Source organism: Felis catus, chromosome A3 (assembly GCF_018350175.1).
Source record: "Felis catus isolate Fca126 chromosome A3, F.catus_Fca126_mat1.0, whole genome shotgun sequence".
In the NCBI taxonomy this organism is placed as follows: domain Eukaryota; kingdom Metazoa; phylum Chordata; class Mammalia; order Carnivora; family Felidae; genus Felis; species Felis catus.
In genome coordinates, this window is record NC_058370.1 from 61,691,641 (window position 1) to 61,716,855 (window position 25,215).

Here is a 25,215-nt window from a genome sequence, read left to right on the forward strand (position 1 = left end):
CCACTCAAGGATTCCTTTCCCTAGTTTATGTTCTCACAGCTTTGAAGAGAAGACTCAGAACATGGAAGTAAACCTTTCACGCACACCAGCCTGACTGACCCTGACTCCTTCCACACACTTATTCTAGCAGCTCTGTGTCTAAGAAAGTAGCGGGGCCTTTCCATGTGGAACCCCTGCATGACATTGAGGAAGCCTTTCACAGCCCAAGACTCCTTCATATGTTCCTCATGGAGGTCCCTTCAATCCCTAAATGAGGCCAAGCAGTGTGCCTGAGAGATTCTCCCCAGTTCTCTCTTCTCTGAGTCTACACAGTAGCCAGATGACCCTTTCACCACAAATGTCAACTGGGGTGGCAAGAAAGGCAAGGATCAGTTCTCCCAACTGCCTGAAGGAGGTTTGGCTGTGCAGGTGGCTCACTCTGTGCCTTCTCTATGTCCCCATCCCTGGTATACCTCATATTAGGCTTCACTCATTTCTCTTTGTTTGGAATGGTGCAAAAGCCTTCCTCACTCCCATTTTCTTGATTCCTACCAGGGTAAGTCCCTAACTTCAAAGAAGTCCCAAAATGACAATGGCCAAAGATGTGCTGGGCTGCTCCTGGCAGAGGTCCTGCAGTGTCCATTTGCACCTAGAGATGCCCATCAAAGGACACCTATAAATTCCATTTTAATGAAGATGAACATTACTAGAATTCTTTTCACTTGGTTAATTTAAGACTTGTCTTGCTGTATAATTCTTCCCCAGACATTTAACAAACAAGCAGTAAGTTGGTATCTATGGAATTAAATCCTGAATAGCATCTCTGTGTATGCTTTCAAGCAGAAAATTCTGCTGAGTATCAGGAATAATAGCATTGGCGTTACATATTCAGGTCCTACAAAGTCAGTGAAAATTCAGAAAGAAATGGAGATTGTGTGATACATCTTAATGTCCTCTACACAGAACATGAATATCAAATATTCGTTTGCTTTTTTGAGAGAATCTGAGGGGTAATGCAAGAAAAATAGACTGCATGTGAGGAAAATGCAGATATGAACATAAAATGCCTAACTAGGAGTTTATAAATTACTATTTGGGTCGCCGGTATATTTCTAATTCCAATTATCATCCATATCCTTAGTCCTTCATCTTTAAGTGGTCCACAGACCCTCCGATGAAACCGAGAGATCTTCTCCCCAGAGAAATGTACAAGGACATTCTGCATATACTCTCGGAAGATTCCAGACTCTCAGAAGTAATGACAGACTGTAGGTCAAGAATCCTTCCCAACCTGGTGGACCATAGGACAAGAATCCTTCCCAATATGCTGCTAGCAGGAGTGTTACTTGGTCCATCCTCTCTGGGGGATATTTGGAAGTATCTATCAAAACATATACCTTTGTACTGAGTCTACTGTTCAGAATTTATGCTATAGCTATACATCTGCAAAACACATGTGAACAGTTACTTTTGCAGCATCGTGTATAACAGAAGCACTGAATAATATAATAATAAAATAGACTGAAAACAACTTCAATGTCCATCTCCAGAACACATGGCTAAATAATTTAGCCATGTGATGGAATACTAGGCACCTATAAAAAATGAGGAAGCTCTTTATGAAATGATAGTAAGCAATTTCCAAGGTATATTGTTTTATATAAAGGTGCAGAATACACTACCATTTATATTTATGAAAGGGAGTATATATAAATACACTTTTGCTTGCATAACAATCCCTGAAAGAAGATACAAGAAATTGGTAACATACATTGCCTCTTACCTAGTGAACAGGAGGTAGGAAGGAGAATTTTCTCTGCATGCCCTTTATACCTTTGTAACTAGGTATATCTTTGTATACCTTTGTAATACCATGTGAATGGTACACTATTACACTACATTAATTACTATTCAAAATGAAATAAACAAAATTAATTTCCAAGGTAGAAGTTATATTAAATTTATTTATATAATGGAATATGATGGAGTCATTGTGAATGATGTTTTGGAAGAATTTCTCATGACTTGCCAAAAAATGCATATATTAGATGAAACAAAGCAAAACAAAATTGAATTACGACTGAGTTAAATTTTCTTTTTTATGCTTATATGCTTATCTATATTTTCTAAATTGCCTATAGTGCAAAGAGTAAAATCAGCAAGAGTTTATTAAAAAAGAAAAGACCCCTTGTCCAGATAACTTTCAAATCAGAATCTCTAGCCCCATATTCCTCAAACACCAGCCCCATATTTTTAGAGGCTTCTGGACATCCATGGACTACAGGTGCTCAAACTCAGCTTCCTCCATCAGCAACTCCCAAGCTTGCTTCTTCTTTAAATTTAAATTTAAATCAGTTACTAACATAATCATTATAAACCAGATATCAATAATCATGATGCCTTTCTCTCTTGGTCCTATCTTCTCCTCACTCCATCCTCCTCTGCTCCCAAACTGGTCCCCACATCCTTTGATGCTACCTCTATTATCTCATCTCTGAGGAGAGTCCTCTTCTCCCCACTTCTGTTTCCTACCTGAGGTGGGCCCTCACCAGCTCCCATCTAGATTTAGTCTTTCCCTCCCACTGTTGAGGCACATTTCTGAAGTACAGGTGAATGGGACCACCTGGCCCACTACAGCCCCTACTGTGGTAAAACCCACTCACTCTTTCCAGGTGGCCGTCAAGGACCTTCATAATCTTCCTCAACCAAACTTTCCAGCCTCAACCCTGACACTCTTCTGTCACTGCCCTTGCTCTCAGATTGTTTCTCCGGGTAGCCCACATACTTCCACACTTCTGTTCCTTCTGCCCAAGACACCAATAATCTCTGTTTAGAAAATTCCTTCTCCTGGGGTGTCTGGGTGGCTCAGTTGGTTAAGCATCTGACTTCTGCTCAGGTCATGATCTCGCAGTTTGTGAGTTTAAGTCCCACATCAGGCTCTGTGCTGACGGCTCAGAGCCTGGAGCCTGCTTCAGATTCTGTGTCTCCCTCTCTCTCTGTCCCTACCCAGCGTGCGCGCGCTCTCTCTCTCTCTCTCTCTCTCAAAAGTCAATAAACATAAAAAAATAATTTAAAAGGAAATTACTTCTCCTCTTTCCAGACAGAGCTCAAATGCCCCCTCCTCAGTGGACTCTTTCCCGGCCTTCTCTCCATCTTGTACAGCAGAATTCATCACTCAGCTCCCAGACATCTCACAGCACAAACAACCCCACACCCTGTGTCATATCACAGTTAACCATACATGTCCAGCACATCCTCCAAAGTGTAAGTGCCCCTAAGGCAGGGGTAAGATGTTATTCATCTTTGTAGCCTCAAACCTTGGCACCACACATGGAGCATAAGCAAAGCACAATAAATTGCTTTTAAACAGAAAGCATAGTGAAGTTGATTGGAAAATCATTCAAAATAAAATTTCACTTTACATATAACTTCTCTGCCATAAATCTAATGCTGTGATAAAATCCAGTTGCTTTACTATTTAAGCCCTGGACCATTTGACGTAGGATATTTTACAGTATTTGCCTAGCACTCCTCACATGCAAACACCTCACAATGAAGGATGCAAGTTGATACTAATTCACTTCAGCGGTTAATTTACATTGTACTGGCCTGCAAATCCGTATGTTTATTTAATGCCCAGAGCATTAGTCTTTCATTCACAAAGCTCAAAAGAAGATGAACAGACTCCACTAAAACTTTTCAAATATTTTCCAGTCAGGCTAAGCAAAACAAAGAACATTTCACTAGAAAGGCATGCTTTTGTTTAAGTGATTACTAAGTTAAAATTAGGGGTAAAACCAAGGACATTGTGCAGTGACATGTTTAGATTTGGAGTCCCCGAAGGAAAAAAAAAATAAAAAAGAATCTCCTTACTCTTAGTTTGTAATAAAACATAAACCAGTCCTCAGTGGAAGGTGGATATCTCCTTTCATGGGTTTGGTCTCCAGGCCTGTGGGTGTGTGGTGCATTAACCAGACAACATTTGCTGTCATATAAATTCTCCTCTGCATTTCAGCAGACAAAAGAATTCCTCAGTGTATTTTCTCACCTCAGTTCTGGGTCCCTAAGCCAAGGAACCATCTCTCAACAGCTTTTCACTGGCAGTTATAAAAGTCCCTCAAACTCATTCTCAGCATTCAAAGGGTACCGGTGAATCTGTCTGTGTCCCCAACTTTGGTAAGTACCTGATCAGGTCTCCCATCTGTCAAAAGGTAGATTACTTGTGTTTCTTCATCAGCGAAAGCAATTTGCAGAGCATTTAGGGTGTTTGTGGAACTTCCAATCTATAACAGAGAGAGAGAGAGAGACAGAGAGAAAGATACCAAGCACATATTTGAGTCTCAAAACAGATCTCACAAACAAGTTATTTTCTGCTTCCAAAAAAAGATAGAAAAGTACTTGCAAAATAAAAGATAAAATTATATCGAGATAATAATTTAAGCCCAGGAATTCCAAGGAGCCAAATCCCTGGGTGTTCTATAAAAGCCTCTATCCAGACAATTCCAGGACAGCTAGAAGCCAGGACTATGGATTTCCTGTCCTGACGACAGAGTTCTTAATGCAACTTTATCTTTGTGTAACTAACTCAGTTACTGTTCATTCGGCTGTCAACACAGCTTAAACATACAGTCTGAATATAAGCCTGGCAGGGCAAACCAGGATTTATTCAAACATGAGTGTGTTAACATCAGCAATCTGGGGTACAGCAAAGAAACTGTTAAGTTTTTGAAACCCCTGCAGTTTCTGCCCAAGGATGTAGAGCACTGGAAAGAATGCCACTGCCAGCCTTGTAACAAAAGGAGCCAGACAAACAGCAAGTACATGCCTTTTGTTAGGCTCATTAGAGTGCTTAGGTCACAGGGCAATCAACTTGCCCCAAATGTGAGGACAGACAGGCATGTGCAGAGACTGGCGAGATGCAAGCACTGGCTTCTGGGGTGAGATGCGGCAGACACTAGTAAGAAGAGGTTGGCTGGGGTGACTGGCGAACTGGTAGAGGTTAGCCAGGTATATACTGGTGAGAAGGTAAAGGTCCACAGGCCACAAATATAGGGGAATCTGCACTCTCTTGGAGGCTTTTTCACCACAAAGCCCACAGGGTGCTCAAGAAAGTCTCCCACATGGTGCAGAACTGGGGGAGAACAGTGACACAGGGACCCTTCTCCTCCATCTCACCCTCGGAACAAAAGCCCTAATGTGTGTGTGTATGTATCTGTGTGTGTGGTGGGGGGCGGGGAGGAAGGGCAACAAACAGAGTTACCCTTAGGGTACTGGTGAAAATCCAGGAGAGCTGGGGGAAGTTCTCCAAACCCTCCACTCCTGGAAAAGGAACAGGGCTAGGTTCTGGGCTCAGAACTACTGAGAAAAACACACTCTAGGGAGTGACTCTGGGACACCAGCCTGCCTAAGAGTAAGGCTCATTCAGAGAACACCCACCCTACGTTCCCCTACCAACACTGACTGGCAAGGAACTGGTAAGAGAGTTACAGTGTGAGGCCCAGTATGAAGGGAAAATCAAAATCACAGGGTGGAGCAGACACTGACAAACAAGTCTCTAGCATATCATCCCCCACCCTAACCCCAAGTACTACAAAAATGTGAGGGGCCTGGTGCACATGGTAACGGTAACAAACCTCAAACGTAGCCCAACTCCGGATTAATTTTACCCCTCTGCCCTCAAAAAGAAAGGTATGCTCATTTCCAGACATAAATAATATTTATCTCAGTCTCTATATACTACATGTGAAGTCCAGCTTTTAACAAAACAAAAAAAGCATACTAAAAAGAAATAAACAACATATTACCAAGAGACAAAAACACTCCTCAGAAACAAACTCAGATATGACACAGATGTTGAAACTATTTGAAAGAAAATTTAAAATAACTGTGATTAATACACTAAAACTTCCAATGGCAAAGGTGAACAACACTAAAGACCAGATGGGTAATTTCAGCACAGGGATGGAAACCTTAAGAAACAGTTGAATGGAAACACTAAAAATAAAAAATACAGTAATGCAGATGAATACAAAGAGTAAAATCAAAACAGAAATGAGCATCAAAGGGCTGTGGGATGGAATCAAACAGTCTGACATGTGCATAATTGGAAACACAAGAAAGGAAACAGGATAGGAGAAATATTTGAAAAAAGGAATGGCTGAGAGTTTTCCTAAAACAATGACAGACATGAACCCATGGACCCAAGAAGGTCAAGTCAGATAAATGAATAAAGTGCCCCGATACTTCTACCAGGGTTGTGGCAGAAAAAGCCAAGTAGTGAGCCAAGACTCTCATCCTTACCAAGTGTAACAAGCCCTCCCCGCCCAACAGCGCTCACACCCACCCAGCAGTAATGAGATGCTGCACCCCTCCGAGTTCAAGTGGGTAAGCTAGACTCCAACCTCTACCTCCTCCCCATAGTATGTAGCCTCCTGGGTTGAGCCTCTTTCACTTCCCAAAATGTATTTAAGATTTACCCAAGTTATTTCATGAATCAAGAGTTTGTTCCTTTTTATTGATGACTAGTATATCAATGTATGGATGTAAAATTGTTTATCCATTGTTTTCCTATTGAAGGATATCTGCGTCATTTCCCATTTCGGGTGTTTATAGATAAAGCTGTTACAAACGTTTGCTTACAGGTTTTTGAGTGAATACACATCAAGAACTGTGAAAGGTCTGCAATTTTCCCTTACTTGCAGACGAACATGGATGCTGGCAGAAGATTCAAGACTCTGGGGTCACTGACGAAGGACTTTACTACTCACAGCAATAGCAGTAGCCAGAATGTCAGTTTTTGGCACCAGTTTCCTGAGTTCCAATTCCCATAGAGTGATGTGAAGAAGGCTAAGTGACACTTGCACACACAGTAGATTGTGTTAAAGTAGAGGGACCCTGAACTTAGGAAACTGTATATTCTATAATGGACTGTAAGCATGCTTGTCCTTTGCTCTGGAGTTAGATATTATCTTTATACTGGATAATCAACACGTCACCTTCTGCCCTGAAAGGAGACACTATCTCTAATTTCTCAGGCAGTTTGCTATATTAACATCCTTGAAAAGACTGACCAGAGGTTCTTGATATAAGAAGATCATTGATTCGAAATCATTCCCTCTTTTGTAATGTAGGCTTTTAGTGCATTAACTTCCTTCCCAGCACTGTGTTAGCTTCATCCCCCCAAATTTTCACGTTTTGCTTAATTTTCATTAAATTCTATGAGATTTTAAATTTTCTTTGTGGCATTCTTTCTGATCTGTGAATTATTTAAAGCCTGTTCTTTAATTCCCAAGTGTCCTGAGATTTTCATGTTGTCTTTCTGTTATTGATTTCTAGTTTGATACCACTATGGTCAGGAGACATCTGTGTGACTTCATACTCTGTGATATCAATTCTTTTAAATTTGCTAAGGGTTGTTTTATGACTCAAGATATGTCTCTTTACGTGAATGTCTGATGTTTGTTTGAAAAGAATATGTATTCTGTTGTTGGGTGGAGCATTCTATAAATGTTAATTAGATATGGTTAGTTGAAGGTATTGTTCAGTTCTTCCAAATCCTTGCTGACTCTTTAGTAGTGCTATCAACTGCTAAGACTAGGGTACTGAAGGCCCCAACTATAATTGCTGATTTGTCCATTATTCCTTTTGACTCCATCAGATTTTGTTCCATGTATTTTGAAGCTTTGTTATTTGGTGCATACACATTTAGGATTCTTATCTTCTTTTTTTGTAAATTATAGGTGACGCACACTGTTACATTAGCTTCAGGTGTACAACATAATGATTGGACAAGTTTATATGTTATGCTCACCACAAGTGTAGGTAGAATTGTTATCTTCTCATTGGATTGATCTTTTTATTATCATGTTAAGCCTCTTGCAATTCTCTTTGCTTTAAAGTCTACTTTATGTGATATTAACATAGTTACTCCAGATTAAAAAAAATTAGTGTTTATATATCTTTTCCATCCTTTTACTTTCAACCTATGTTGTTATTTTTGAAGTGAGTTTCTTACAGACCACATAGAGTTGGATCATGTTTTTGTCTACTCTCTAATATCTGTCATGTAATTGGTATATTTAGACCATTTACATGTAATTGCTGACATTTAATTAAGCTTCCCATTTTTGTTTTTTTGTGTATTTCCTGTTTCTCATTTATCTTATTTTTCCTTGCCTTGCTGTGGATTATTTGAAAATTTTTAATGTTCTATTCTGATTATTTGTAATATTTTTGAGTGTATTGTCTTATGTAGTTTTCTTCATGGTTGCTCTAGGTATTTTCTTAAGCATATGTGTAACTAATCACAGTCTAATGATACTGATAATTTACCACTTCAAATTAAGTGTAAAAATTATTCTTCCATTTAGGTCCCTTTACTGTAGCCATTTAAAAAATATAATTGTCTGAAGTATTTCCTCTATATTCATTATATATATAGATGGTGTTAAACTTTTGCTGGCACCATAAAACATGAATAAAGAAACTCATGAGGTTACAGATTCTCTCCTATGTTTACTTCTATATCACCCATTCCACTGTTCTTCCTTCATTTCTGAAGGTCCAAGCTTTCTTCCTATTTGGAGAGTTCCCAGTAGCCATTCTTTAAAGGTAGGTCTCCCAGCAATAAATTCTCTTCATTTTCCTTCTCCTTCAACCCTGGAGGATATTTTCACCAGATAGACGATTCATGACTTACAGTTCTTTTCTTTCAGCACTTGAAAAATGTTGTGCCACCTCCCTCTGGTCCCATAGTTTCAGATGAGAAACTGCTGCCGTTTGAATTTGTATTCCTTTATAGCTTATGCATTATTTCTCTTAGGCTGTTTTTAGGATTTTTCTTTGTCTTTACTTTTCAGAAGATTAAATATAATGTATTGTGGTATGGATTTCTTTGGTTTTACCCTGTCTGGGGTTTGCTTAGGTTCTTGAATTGTAGTTTTTATGTTTTTCACCAAATTTGGGGAGCTTTTAGCTATTGCTTTTTTTAAATACATTTTCAGTCCCACACTCACCTATCCTTTCTAGAATTATGATGGCATGAATATTACATCTTTTTTACTGTCCCAGAGATCTCCGAGGCTCTGTTGGTACTGGCATCAGTGGTTTGCTCTTCTCATGGAAATGTGGATTTCTTGGATCATGGTATGACGAGTGATTTTTATGTCCTGGACAATTTGGTCACTATGTTAGGAGACTATTCCCATTTAAATGTTATTTAGCAGGCAGTCACTCTGTTCAGGTTTAGTATATTTATTTTAGCCTACCTTTTTGGGCTTTAGTTCCAATGACAATTTAATTTTCTACTCTATGCAATCCTACTCTGGTCTGCTTTGTTCCTCTTGCGCTGCTGGGTCTCCCACTCAGTTCCTATTTGGTGTTGTCTGTGGGAAGCCCAGAAAAGCCATGTTTTGGGGCTGCCTATTGGTGCTAGGTGACCTTCTGGGGTATAGGAGCAGAAGCTGCTGAACCTGGCTCTACTTATGCCACTGAATTGAGAGCAGGAAGACACAAGGCTTTATTCACCTTTGCTGTTGTTGGAAGATTAGACTTCTCATTGGTGCCCCAGTTGTGAAGCTGGGACAGTCAGGGACTCTGCTGTTGTTGGCTGGTCACACCATCTACAGGTGACCTGGTTTGAGAAATGCCCAGGACTTTGCTGCTGCCACTGCAGCAGTTGTATGGGACCCCCTGCCAGTACCCCACGTGTGGAGTACACTCTAAGACAGTCTGGATATTGCTGCTGTCACTGCTGCCAAAGATCAGACTGCTCATACATGCCACAATGTTGTGACATAGAAGCTGGGGTGGCTGAGGACTTTACTGCTGCCATTGTTTCTGGTGGATCAGACTGCCTGCCAGACTTGGGTTGTGCAACTGGGCAGCTGGATTTCTGCTGCTCTTGCTGCTGCTGGAAGACCAGACCACTTGACAGGATCTGAGTTGTAAGGCAGGGACTGAGACAGTCATGGCTTTACTCTTGCCACTGCTTCCAATGAACTAGACTACGTGTCAGGGTCTGGGTTGTGGAGTTTGGGGAGTCCCACTAGATCTTTGGTGGGCCTACCTTTCACCAGTCCTTCAGTCAGAGAGGTGTAAATACATGACTCTCTACATTTGTCAAAATCCATAGATCTATACACCAAAAAGAGTGCTTTTGCTGTGTGCAAATTAAAATATAATTCAATTAGGATGAGGGAGGAAGTCAACATATTAATAATGAATGATATAATCACAATGAGGTAGTTGAGTAAAAAAGTACCTGACTTTAAGAACTTTAGGAAACAGTTTTTTGACTGGATAGTGTAAGGCTAAAGAGAGAAAGAACTATGTGTAAACACTGTACCCCAGCTGATAAGTGTTTTTCTCAGAGTATGGGTTAGAAATTCTGAAACTTTATGTATACCAGGGTTTAACAAATAACTAACTCATTACAGATAACGAAAACCAGGTTTTTCGTGGTCAAAGAAGTTAAAAATAAGCAAATACGTTCTTTACAAATAATTTCTGAGGTTTTGAATTGGAGTAGAGTTATTAGCATGAACTCATGGTTTTATTTATCTTTTTACATTTATATATTTACTTTTGAGAGAAAGAGTACGTGTACAAGAATGTGTGTGAGCGGGGGAAGGACAGAGAAAAAGGAAGAGAGAGAATTCCAAGTAGGCTCCACACTCAGCACGGAGCCCAACACAGGGCTCAATCCCATGACCATTAGATCATGACCTTGGCTGATATCAAGAGTCAGATGCTTAACCAACTAAGCCACACAGGCATCCCTTATTTTCCTTTTTTAATGAAAATATAGATAAATAGATACAGGAATATAGACGTTTATGGATTGATGGGCTATTATACATATATTTCCCATTTCTGTCCACTGAGAGAGCCTAGAAGCAGTGAGTCCAGTAGCAGCAATAAGCATACCTAAGTGCCCAGATTTTGGTTTTCAAATACCACTTTCTAATAAAAGAAACAAGGGTTCCTTGGAGAAGTGGTCAACTCCAGGACTGAGGTGGGAAAATATAAGATGATCATGAAATATCTATAGTGCCAGAAAATAAACAAGTATTCAAGGAAAAAAAAATATAGATGCATATGTGAAGAACACAGGGGGCAACCTGAAAGAGTTCCCAATGGCCAGAGTGGGAACAAGCTTGGTAACAAAATAAATAACAATAGTATTGAATTATTACTGAAACAGTAAATAAATATCCATGAGTCCATAATGAAATAAATATATGATTGAATGAATAAATAAGAGGGGGAAAGGGGAAGTTCTTCATTACAGAATTCCAACACATAAATGTAAAAGGAATAGAGGGAATAGAAAGTCACCATTAGAACAGCACATTAATAAGTGCTGTAGAGAAGATCCACCATTGAGTGCTAAAATTAGTGGCTAAAAGTTCAAGACACAAAGGATATGTGCATAGCCTCAAAGTTATCTCCTCCAAAACATGTATTATCTATAAAAAGAAAAAAAAAGTAGTTTTACAGGGGAGGAAGCTATCAGATGCCACCTTACCCAAGAGATCAAAGTTAACACCACTAGTAGTAAGGTGTATCACCACAATGTACTGCTCAGCATGATGCACTGAGAAGGACACATCACCTCTGCAGTATTCTAACCCCAATCTAACCATCAGAAAACATCAGATGAAACCAGATTGAAGGACATTCTGCAAAACACATGATCAAAAAAGGTCATGAAAGACAAGGCATCACTGAGGATGTGTTACAGACTGGAAGAGACTGAGAAGACACTGCAACTATAACCATAATGTGGGGGCACAGGTAAAACAGGTGAACAGGATTAAGAAGTACAAACTACCAGGTATCAAATAATTAAGTCATGGGGATGAAAAACACAGCAGAGGGAATATAGTCAATAATACTGTAACGGTATTGTATGGTGACTATTCTTATTGTGTGGAGCACTGAGTAATGTAGAGAATTGTCAAATCACTATATTTTATACCTGAAACTAATATAAAACTGTATGTCAACTATATTTCAATAATAAATAAATAAATAAAACTTTTAAGAAATAAACGTAATATGGGACCCTGGACTGGATCTTGGAACAGAACAGGAATACTAGTAGAAAGACTAATGAACCCTGAATGAAGTCTGTAATATAGTTAATAATGGCATTGTCATTTTCTTAGTTTTTGGTTTTGTTTTGCTTTAAATAGATTTTATTTATTTATTTATTTATTTATTTATTTATTTATTTATTTATTTATTTTAAGTAGGCTCTAAGTCAGGACACCTGGGTGGCTCAGTTGGTTGAGGGTCTGACTTTGGCTCAGGTCATGATCTCGTGGTTCATGGGTTTGAGCCCCAGGTCAGGCTCTAAGTTGTCAGCATAGTTCACAACTTAGAGCCTGCAGCCTGCTTTGGATTCTGTGTCTACCTGTTTCTCTGCCCCTCCCTTGTTTGTGCGCTCTCTCTCTCTCTCTCTCAAAAATAAATAAACAAACATTAAAAAAATGGCTCTAAGCCTAACGGGTGCTCAAACTCAGGACCCCAAGGTCAAGAGTCACATACTCTACCAACTCAGCCAGCCAGGCACACCTGTGATTTTCTTAGTTTTGACAATTAAACTATGTTTACGTCAGATGTTAACATTAGGGGAAACTAACTAAAGGGTATTACAGGCACCCTCTGTACTATCTGTGCAACTCTTTCATAAGTCCAAAATGATTTCAAATTAAAAAGTTAAAAAAAAAAACACCAAAAAACTGCTTCAACATTTGGGCAGCAGAAATATAGCTCAGATGGTAAACAGTACAACTCTTCTCTCTAGGCCCTATCTCAATAGTCTTGTTGACAATCCCACTGTTCAGGGATTGTTGCAAAGATGGTAGAAAAGCTAGGAGAAAGCCAGACTGGGAATCATGGGAAAGATGGTCAGAAGTTGGTGCCTCTTCTGCACCTGCTCCCTCCTTGCTTCCCCCAGCCTTGGGCCAGACCCCCACCCCCAACTACTGGGCAGACTCAGCCCCAGCTTATGCTCCTCTGACCTCAGGACTGGTTAGGCCTGTTTGGGGAACTACTGCTCCAACACCAGCACAAGGCAGTTTCAGAAGCTCTAGTGGTATCCTGAATTTATTGGGTTGATTCCTGAGCCGACCAGTCAAAAGAATATAGAGAAATGTGGTTTTCCTGAAAATAAATTTTGCACATTCAGCAAGCAAGGGAGCCTCGATGAAGATTTTTGAAGATAACAGAATTATACTTTACAAATAATTATTTTAGTTATATTTTTAGCCATTCAGGTAGTTGGTTCTATTCATTAGTGATTTCTATAAAAAGCAGCACCTGTTAGTGTTTTAATCTAATGAGACTGCATATATGATATCTGTTATGACCAACTCTAAATAAATGGGCTCTGAGTTAACAATCACCTATAGTCCATAAAAGGAGGGAACATGTATCCCAAGTAACTTCACTGGCTAATCCTGGAAATTTATCAAGTTGGGTGTGAATTGAATATTCTTTCCCAGCATAAGATAGCCAGTTAGATCAAGATCTTAAGGCATCATAATTTCTTACAGAACATATTTCTTCCTTCTCCCATTTTTAAAGAATCAATCCTAACGGAACTCTGGTATATCCCAATGACAGCATATCTGGTATGTCCCGATATTCAAGGAGCTCTGCTAACGTCCATTTGTGGCTTCCTGTCAAATCTGGGACACTCAGGCACTGAACTATTTAAAGATGTTTATGATCTACATTTCACTTTTTGAGAAGAGCCCTTAGTTTCAATTTTAGTGTATCTCAACTATCTGGAATGCTTGTGGTTCTGGAAAAAGACCTTTTTTAAAAAGGAAGGTAAGTTCATGATAAGAGAAAATTCAAGGAAAGGAAATTCCTTCCCAGTAGTCTAAGTGCCAAGAGCAGTTCTCCAATGAAAGGCAGTCCTGAAGAAATGATTTCCCTTTCTCACTGTATCCTCCGCCACTCTCTCCCTCCTTGCTTTCAGTCTTAACCAGTCACACTGTACTGTGTGCTTCCACCCACCAGTTCATTACTTTTGAACAAAGTCAACTGTTAAAAATAGCTGCAATATATCATTTGAAACAGTAATGAGGTTTCAGGAGGATCAAATCTGAATGTTTGAGTACAAAAAAAATTAAATTTTGACATTTGTCTTCATAAAGGGGTGAGATCAGAGCCAAGGGCATATCTGAAAATGGTGTGCTGTGAACAGAAGCTTATCTAAATGTTAAGACAGCGACTCATGAGCTTGGATTCATGTGACCATTGTACACAAAATGAGTGTCTGTGTGAAAACCCTGCTGTCTCAGGGCTCAGAACCCTTTCTCAAGAATTTCCATGGCATGAATTAACTCAGCAGGTGATCAAGTCAGGCTTCTTCTCCCAGACACAGTCTCCATCTTTCTTACCTTGATGTTTCTAATCCAGGACTGAGCCCCTTTCAAACTATCTTCATTGATTTCAACAAGTTTTTCCCGCCAAGCAACTGCTTGAGCATCAAACTGTACAAAATTGAATTTCCTTTTATATTTCAGCTGCTCCTGTAAGAGAAAATTATTATTTAACCAAAACACCACTCAGATGTAAGAAAAGGTTAGGCCAGGTCACAGTTTGATAAATTTTAATCACTATGAAATCTCTTTTCAGATCTTGAAGCTAAAAATTACATTCAAAAGAGAAAATCTTTTCAGAAAATATTTAAACAAAATTTATACACAGTTTGGATATTATGCTTTTACAAATGTATATATGTCTGAATATATATTATATATATATATATATATATATATATACACACACATATATATATGTGTGTGTGTTTTTATATATAATATGACCTTAAATGTTGTCTTTAATACTGACATTAATGGTATACTGCATACACAAACTAAATGCAATCTGCTTAAAGAAAAGAAATCCCAAATGCCATCATCATTTTGGCCATCATCTTTTTGTTAAGGCTAGCATTTGGTTACATACCTTTTTATTTGCCTTCCACCAACCCACATTTCTCCAGTAGAGGTTTATCGAAATAAAACCTGTATTTTGTATCTGTGAACACTCCCCACAATTATTTTCTGTGGTAATACATCAATACTACTCATTTGTGACAGTACCGCTATATCCATTCTAGGAGTTAGGAAGTGGAAGCAGTCTGCCTTGGGTCACAGCACAGGTAGAATAAGAATTGGAAGCTCCTAACCATCAGCCTACACTCCTCCCATACATCAGTCTGGGGACAATGCATGCAACACCCCTAATAAACACTGGAAATTAAAATAAAAATGCCAAGCTGAAGAGCATCTGGAAAACGATGGAGATGTGGGCACACCACAGATTTCAGGATAGAGAAAACCTGGAGCGATAGACACTGAAACTCCCTTAGCATCCCACCTGTTACAGAAGACCCTGCCACGGGAAGGGTCTGCTTGCAAAGGAGAACTGATGAATCTCTAACTGGCAAAAGAGAGCTTTTATCTGAAGTGGCTTCCCTGTGGATGCCTGAGTGCAGACCTTACCTGTGCACCTTGCAGAACCAATGCAGATGAAGGCTGCTAAAGATGCATTCATGACACAAAGGCCCCCCAAATCCATGAACCTGACAGCTCCATCTAACCTGTATGAACTGGATGATCTTGTCCTTCACCAAGTCCAGTTTGCTCTTCATTGAGTGAGATGTATCAATGAGGACGTAGACAAAATCATTACGTACTTTTCCAAAGAGGATTTGACTTCCATCCTGCAGCCACTTAATCCTAGGCAGGAAATTGGTTAAAAGTGAATTTTTACAGCCTGTGGCAATGACAGGTCTTCCTAAGAACTTGATAATACATATACAGAGGCCAAGCTGTACTATATTGTTTATGCACAATCTTCTGTGAGTGGATTACTCACTTGGAAGGTTTCCTGTGAAAAATCCTACATTTGAGCTGGCTCCCTTGTTCACCCCCACCTCCACTATCCATCATCAATCCATGTAAAACCGAACTAGGAAAATCAATAGGACAGAAAAATAAATCCAATACTGGGTTCCAAAGCCAGAAGTAAATTACTTCCTGTCATCTGATAGTTTCAATCCCTCAGTGACTTCAGACCATTTGTTCTTTTAACCCTGCTGACTGCAGTCAAGCTAGTAATGCCAGCACATTCCTGAAGCTTCAGTGAAGCCTATAGACAATATCAAGCAACCCCAGATCCCTATAATAACTAAGCATCAGGCAGCTGGAGAAGGACTACTTCTGTGATGGTATCTCAGACTCCCATAACAGTATGTAAATTAAGTTCAAGGCGAGACCTGGGGTAAGGGGAAAGGCAGAGGGAAAAAATCCTTGAAACTGAGTTCAGAGTTCACCAAGGCCTAGGTAACTACAATTTGTAGGGCAAAATATTGATGAAGGGGTTGCTGCATAGAAGCAGAGGGGGTGGGGAGGGATGGACAGAGAGAGAAAACAGGAGAAAGAATGCATTCTGGCCATCTGCAGAGAGTGCCCTAAAGATTTTGGCTAAGTAGGGGTGCCTGGGTGGCTCAGTCAGTTAAGCATCCAGCTTTGGCTCAGGTCATGATCTCATGGTTTGTGAGATCAGCACAGACTCTGTGCTGACAGCTCGGAGCCTGGAGCCTGCTTTGGATTCTGGGTCTCCCTCTCTCTGTGCCCCTCCCTTGCTCTCTCTCTTTCCCTTTCTCTCTCTCAATAAAAGAAATATTAAAAAAAAGATTTTGGCTAAGTAATAATCAGGGCATGCATGTGAAGAAACTACTAAAACCAAGGAATAAATCACCATAAAGGAGTAACTAGATCAGCACCTCAGAGCTTACCCAGGGCTAGTTCATCTTCCAAACAACCTGAGTGGGAAAGGCTCCATAATACATGGGACATCAAGTAGAGTCCTCATAAGGGTATTGTCTTAGTAGTAGGACCAAATTAGCCCCAGACTAAAGGCTGCCCTGGACCTGTTAACATAACTTACAAGCAAGCCCCAGAGGGATCCATGTGATTTCAAGGAACATAACTGCATCATGGAACATGTATTTTACAATACAGCAAAATCCAGCACCCAACAATGTAAAATTCAAAATGTCTGCATTTCAGTAAAAAATTATCAGGCATACAAAGAAGCAGGAAAATATGATCTACAACCAGAAGAAAAACAGATAAACAGAAACAGATCCTAAAATAATACAAATGATAGAATTAGCAGAAAAGGATGTTACATAGCCTATTATAAACATAATCCATATTTTCAACAAGGTAAAGTATAAGCAAAATGAGGACAGAAATAGAAAATATAAAAGGGAATTTATAGAGATGCACAATAACCAAAATGAAAAATATACTACATGGTATTAATAGACATCAGACACTAGCAGAAGAAGAGATCAGGGAACATTAAGAAAGACATTGCAATTTAAAATGAAAACAACTGGGGAGCCTGAGTGGCTCAGTCTATAAAGCATCCAACTTTGGCTCAGGTCATGATCTCATGGCTTGTAGATTTCAAGCCCTGCATCAGGCTCTGTGCTGACAACTCAGAGCCTGGAGCCTGCTTTGGATTCTATGTCTCTCTCTCTCTCTCTCTCTGCCACTCCCCAGCTCACAAACTGTCTGTCTCTCTCTCTCTCTCTCTCAAAAATAAAAACATTTTTAAAAATAAATAAAAATAATAAAATGAAAACAGAGAAAAAAACAAAAAGTAGAGAATAAACAACTCATGGAACAATGTCAAGGAGTCTAACATATATGTAGAAACTAAGAAAAAGGAGAAAGAGGGAAACAGGAAAAATATTTGGAGAAATACGGCCAAATGTTTCCAATTTTGATAAAAAAATATATGAATATATACAAGAAGCTCAAAGAACCCAAAAAGAAGAAAAATGGAAAAAAAGAAAACCATCAATACACATCATAATATAATTTGAAATCCAATGATAAAGAAAAAAGTCTTAAAAGCATCCAGAGGTGACATAAAAATAACAGAAGACTTTTCACCATAAATCAAACACACCAAAAGATAATGAAGAAAGATTTTTAAAGTACTGAAATATAAAAGTGTAAACCTACAATTCTATATAAAGCAAAACAAAAAATATTCCAAAAACAAAAGGAAATTAAAGAGTTTTTCAGACTAAAACAGCTGAAATAATTCATTATCAACAGACCTGCACTGGGATAAATATAAAGAATAAAGAGGTACAGAAATATCAAATATGTGGATAAATACAAAATACACTAATTCTCATTTTAAATCTATTTATACAAAAATTGATTATTTATAATACATTATGGTTTATAGCATATGTGGAAATATGGTGTAGGACAATAATAGGGGTGCCTGAGTGGTTCAGTCAGTTGAGCATCTAACTCTTGATCTCAGCTCAGGTCTTGATCTCGGGATTCTGAGTTCAGGCCCTGCACTGAGCTCTGCACTAGGCATGAAACCTACTTAAGGGGCGCCTGGGTGGCGCAGTCGGTTAAGCGTCCGACTTCAGCCAGGTCACGATCTCGCGGTCCGGGAATTCGAGCCCCGCGTCAGGCTCTGGGCTGATGGCTCAGAGCCTGGAGCCTGTTTCCAATTCTGTGTCTCCCTCTCTCTCTGCCCCTCCCCCGTTCATGCTCTGTCTCTCTCTGTCCCAAAAATAAATAAACGTTGAAAAAAAAAAAAAAAAGAAACCTACTTAAAAAAGAAAGTATAGGACAACAATAGAAAAGACAGAAGAAAGAGAGGAATGGAAGTTATAAGATTTTTATGGTATAGATGAAGTGAAATAGTATTTGAAGGTAGACTGTGGTAATTTAAAGATGTATACTGTAAATGCTAATGCTGTCACACATACAACAAAACAAAATAAAGAGGTAGAGTTTATAAGCCAAAGGTAGAAATAAAATGGAATCATAAACTCTCCAACAAAAGATGGTAGAAAAAGAGTAAAGAGAGAACAAAGAACAGGTAAGACAAAAAACAAATAGCAAGATCTAGATTTAAATCCAACCAAATAAATAATCACATTAAGGAAATGATCTTAATACTCCAATAAAAAGGTAGAGATTAGAAATGACTATTATTAAAATGACAAAAGATAACAAGTGTTGGAGAGGATGTGGAGAAAAGGGAGCCCTTGTACACTGTTGGTGGGAATGTAAATTGGTGCAGCCACCGTGGAAAACACGGAGATTCCTCAAAAATTAAAAATAGGACTACCATACATTGCAGCAATTCTGCTTCCAGGTATTTATCCATAAAAGAAAACACTAACTTGAAAAGATATATGCAGCCCCATGTTCACTACAGTATTATTTACAATAGCCAAGATACGGAAACAACCTAAGTGTCCATTGACAGATGAATGGATAAAGAAATTGTGGTATATATATATACAGTGGAATATCATTCAGCCATAAAAAGAATTAAATCTTGCCATTTTCAATGACATGGATGGACCTTGAAGGCATTCCACTAAGTGAGGTGAGTCAGACAGAGAAAGACAAGTACCATATCATCTCTGTTATATGTGGAATCTAAAAGAAAAACAAAAAACAAGTTTATAGATTCAGAGAACAAAAAGACTGGTGACTCCAAGAGGCAGGGTGGGAAAAATGGGTGAAAGGAACCAACAGATAAAAAGAAACAAACCAAAAAAAAAAAACAAAAAAAAACACAAAAAACCCAACCAGAGGTTGGGGAGGGGATAAATGGAAGATTTGAGGATTTTTTTTCTTTATCTCTAGTATTTAAAATTTTGTGATGATGTATGCTGGATAGGTCTTTTTACTCATTTTCAAGACATTCCTTGCAACTTTCTTTCAGTTTGGAACTACATGTCTCTCAGTTCTGAAATTTTTTGTGAGATTTCCCCTTCATTTTATATATGTCTATAAGCTATCTATTTGTAGGTACACATGTATGTTAACCTCAACCACAGGATGCTTGTGTTGCTTTCTGAGAGACTGCCTTCATCTTCCAGCTCTCCCATTGAATCATTTATTTTGGCTATCATATTTTGAAGAGCTCTTGTAATTCTTAATATCTATATGTATGTATAACAGTATTTTCCAACTTTCTGAGGGCAATATTTTCTGTCTTTCTGAGAATATTAATACGTTGGTTTTCTCCAAAGTTTTATTTTTGTTTTTTATTTTTGTTTTTTACTCCCTGTATTATGTATTATCTTAATTTCCTTGTCTATTTGTTTTGGAGAACAATATGGAGTTAAAAGGCCGAGATAGGTTGGATTTAAAAAACAATACCCATATATATTCTAAGAAACCTATTTCGATATAAGACACAAACAAGTAAAGGTAAAAAGATAGAAAAAAGAGAACCCGTGCAAAAAATGATCAAAACACACTGGAGCTAAAAAAAGAGGTTAGAGTGGGAGAGAGCCAAAGCATAAGAGACTCTTAAAAACTGAGAACTGAGGGTTGATGGGGGTGGGAGGGAGGGAAGGGTGGGTGGTGGGTATTGAGGAGGGCACCTGTTGGGATGATCACTGGCGATGTATGGAAACCAATCTGACAATAAATTTCATATATTAAAAAAAAAAACACACTGGAGCATCTCTATTGATACTGGACAAAGCAGATTTGTCCAGAAATCAAAAGGATTTCAGAAAAATCCTTTCAGAAAGGATTTCAGAAAAAGGAATACTGCCAGAGATAAAAAGGGACACTTAATAATATTAAAGGAATTCATTCATCAAGAGGACATAACAACCCTAACTGTACATACACCTACTAATAGTTTCAAAATACATGAAGGAAAAAATGACAGAATTGAAAAAAGAACAGACAAATCCATAACTATAGCTAGAGATTTCAGTGCTCTTCTCTCAACAATTTGTAGAACAATTTAAATAAAAAAGTCAGTAATGATATGGAAGACTGAAACAACTCTATCAATCAACTTGAACTGAGATATTTATAGTATATTCCACCCAACAAAAGCAGAATATGTAGTTTTTCTTCATATCCTGAGCAACAAAATAGATCTCAATAAACTTATAAGAACTAAAGCCATACAGTATCCCTCTGTCCATAGTGCAATTAAAAGCTATCAGGAAAATCCACAAATACTTGAGAAGTAAACAACATATTTCTAAATAACCTTTGTTCAAAGAAGAATTATAAGGGAAATTTGCAAAATATTTTTAAGTGAACGTAATGAAATACAACATAATGTGAGAGGCAGCTAAAGCAATATCCCAAGAAAATTTAAATGCTTATATTAGAAAGAAAGTCTCAAATCAGTGATCTAAGCATCCATCTTAAGAAACTTAAAAGTAAGGAGAAAGAAGGAAATAATAAAGAGTAGAAATCAATGGCACCAAAAGGAGAAAACCATACAGAGAAAAAAAACCCACTGATACCAAAACCTGGTTCTTTGAAAAGATCAATAAAATGGATAATCTCCAACCAGGCTTAAAATAAAGATAACATAAATTACTAACATCAGTTCTATGTGTATGTGAAGAAATAGAATACATAATTAAAAACCTTCCTACAAAGAAAAACTACAGGCCCAGATTGTTTCAGTAGTGAATTCTACATACATTTAAGGGAGAGATGATACCAACTCTCCACAAAGACTTCTGGAGAATAGAAAAGAGGAGAGAAGTTCCCAACAACCCCTAACACTTGGTGGGTGGAGAAGGACAAATAGATCTGGCAGGTACCAAGTGGAGTGTCTTAAACAGCATCCTTTTTCCCCAGACCTGAAGTCCAAACTACTGTCCCCAAAAGTCAACCCCAAAACAATAAACAGAAGACTCCAGACACAAGGATTACTTGTTCTAAGTTACCCACTGCCAAGTGGGTTTTAAGAAACTGGGGCTCTGAAGAGTTAATATGAGGCACACAGTTGTCTGCAGCTTGTGATTTTGTAGCAGAAAACATAGAAGGATGGAAGGAACTCATTTTCAAGTGGTTACTGCCCACTGAGTACTAGTCTATACTCTATAATCCATAGGGCATATTTGTAAATGGAATTATGATTCCCACTTTATAAATGAAGAAACCAATGCACAAAGACATTAACTAACTTGCCCAGGGTCACACAGAAAGTGGCAGAGCTGGTATTATAATCCAGCTCCATCTGACCTCAGAGGCCATGCACCTAAATGGATTTGGTCTTTGTGGTCTAAAGCTGTCCTCTGGCATCAGGGAGGTGAAAGCATTAAGGTAGATCATCCCCATGGGACTGATGCTGAGGTCACAGCATTAGTACCTCAGATGCATTAGCACTGGCAGATTTTAAGAACCAGCAAGGTTGACAAAGACCACATGAAGTTATTTTTAGCTGAATATACATTATTACATTGTATTAAAATACTCCACAACATTGTTAACAGTTGCCTTGAAATGTAATATACAAGTACAGAGGACAGGTGTAATACAATTTGCAATATGTTCGTGGCCCACAAAAAATGCAAGACATGAGCAGAAGCATTCCTTAGTCTCCTATAGTGATGTACAACCAACATAATGACATATTTCTTTGCTGTCTTTTTTAAAAAGTCTACTTGGAATCAAAGCAGCTTGGAATCTGGATCCAAACATTCCCCTTTATTACAAACAAAAAGCCACGAGCTAACCATCAGATGGCAACCCTGACATAACAATGTTAATTGGCTGTTTTTTGTGGTTAAGCATTTACAGAGAAGTCACAGATTTTAGTTTCAAGGGAAACTAGACCACTTGTACCCTCCTGCAAATTTACCAACCTCTTCTGAATCTGAGCAAGGACTGTGTGGATTCTCTCATTGTACCAGGTACACTTCTCTTTGGTAATGCAGACGTGGACCAAGCTCCCATCCTTCCAGGGTGCATGGACAAATCTGCTGCAGTATTTCGCATGGACTGTCTTCTTGTTGGTCTCCTAAATAAAGGACAAAGGACAGAAGCCATTCAGACCATTCAAAGAAGAAATCTCCAGATGGCACCCCATCTCTGCCTTATTTATACAGCTCCTAGCACTCACTCCCATGGTAAAATCATTCAACTGCTGGTTCAACCAACATATACTGGGGCCTACTCTATATGGAGCCCTGTGCCAGATGTCATGAATGATAGTCAGAAAAACATGTGCAGTCTCATCTGTGCCCCAGAGAAGATAATGTTCCCAGCAGGGAGACACTGTATGCACATGCTCACATGCATACACCCACACACAGAAAGTTAGGAAGGCAGAGCACTAGACACCCAGCACCTGGTGCTAGGTTGAGACAATAATAACTGGGCAATCTGACAACAGAATAAAGAGTTCTCAAGGACTAGAGGGTCAGTTGGACTCTCTGGAGGAGGTGGGACTTAAGATTCACACACAAAAAATCTTTCCATTATTACTCCCAGCCCCAAATGAAGAAAAGTAGCCAAGAAACCCATTCTACACCTAGCATCCTCTACTGGTACATACAAAACTGGTCTGAGGACAATGGCTTCCCACACATAGAGCTCACTCAACTGATTTATGAATTTATCAAGCACAACTCCATGTCACCAGCAATACAATCTTCTAGGCAGCAGCACTAGAAACCATAAACAAAGACCAAAATTCCTGCCTTCATGGAGCTCACATTACAGGGAAAGAGCTAGATAATAAACAATCATACAGCAGGTCAGATGGTGATAAATGCTATAGAGAAAAATAAGGAAGGAGAATAAAGAACAGGGGATGGGAGGGGATGGAGAAGTTTTTTTTTTTTTTTTTAAGTTTATTTATTTCAAGAGAGACGGAGAGAGTGTAACCAGAGGCAGGGCAGAGAGAGAAAGAGAGAGAGAGAGAGAGAGAGAGAGAGAGAGAGAGAGAGAGAGAAAGAGAGAAAGAGAGAAAGAGAGACAGAGAGAGATAAAGAAATCCCAAGCAGACCATGCATTGCCAGCAAAGAGGCCGACACGGAACTCGAACCCGTGAAACTGTGAGATCATGACCTGAGTCAAAATCAAGAGTTGGACACTTAACTGACTAAGCCACCCAGGAGCTCCAAAGAAGTTAAAACCTAAAAAAAAGAAAGCCTTAAACATAAGGTAAAATATGAGCAAAGACCAGCAGGAACAAAAAGTGTGGCCATATGGAGATCTAGGGGAAGCTTGAGGACTCAGCAAGTGCCAAACCCTGTGGTAAGAGTAAGTGTGTGCCTAGCATGTCTGTAGAATTTTAGGAAGGCTGGTGTAGTCCAAACAGAGTGAGCAAGGGTAAGGGGTGAGATGATGCTAGGGCAAGATGAGGAAGAGAGCCAGATGCAGACTCCATAAAGCCTACTGGCTAATGGAAGTGACTCTGGCTTCTCCTCTGAGTGAAAAAGGAACTATCCAAGAACTTTAACAGGACAAGAGACAAATTTTTTTAATTAAGATATAATGGACATATAACATTATATTATGTATACAATACGATTTGATATATGGATATATTACAAAATGATTACCACAATAAATAAGTAATGCCCATCACCACACACAACAGATTTTTTCTTGTGATCTATTTTAAGATCTACTCTCTTAGAGAAGTGACAGAATTCATAGTTTTAAGTTTTATTTACAATTTTAAAATTTAATTTATAAAAATATCATTTTGAAGGTTACTCTGGCTACTCTGTTGAGAACAGCCCATAGAGGGTCAAGGACAGAAGCAGGTCCATACCAGGGTAGTATCAGACGTGGCGAGAAGTGGTTGGATTCTGAGTTACAGACATATTATAAAGACGGAACTGACAGCATTTAATGAGAGGTCAGATGTGGGTGTGGGAGAAAAGAGAGCAGTTTGGGATGACACTACGGTTTTCAGCCCACAGAACTACAAAAATGGAGTTGCAATGAATTTATGGGAGGAAGATTATGGGAAGAGTAGCCTTGAATGGGAAAATCTGAATCTGGTGTCTGATGTACTAGGTTCAAGGTGCCTATCAGACATCCCATTGACATGGCAAGTAGCCAGGTGGAGATAAGGGAAGGACTCAGGGCTGGAGATTTAAATGTGGAAGTCACCAGCATGCACACAGATTAAAAGCCACAGGACTTGTTGAGATCATGTAGAGAATGGGTACAGAGAGAGAAGAGGTCCAAGGACCGCACTTTGAGGCCCTCTGGCATTTAGAGGCTGGGAACATGGGAAAGAAGTAACAAAGAACACTAACAAAGAATAGCCAGTGAAGTAAGAGGAAAACAGGACAGTGTTTTCTGCAAGCAAATGAATTTCAAGGAAGTAACCAACTATATGAAATGTTGATAGTAGGTC

At 38.9% G+C, this 25,215-nt stretch overlaps 1 protein-coding gene across 1 annotated transcript in view; it reads right to left on the reverse strand.

The window, feature by feature from the left end:
• Window positions 1–25,215, reverse strand: part of VWA3B (von Willebrand factor A domain containing 3B) — a 202,120-nt gene that overhangs the window by 84,170 nt on the left and 92,735 nt on the right. Inside the window, 4 exon segments of the mRNA XM_019827072.3 lie at window positions 4,164–4,262; window positions 14,397–14,528; window positions 15,605–15,743; window positions 22,703–22,857. Of these exon segments, the coding sequence (XP_019682631.3) occupies window positions 4,164–4,262; window positions 14,397–14,528; window positions 15,605–15,743; window positions 22,703–22,857 (525 nt within the window).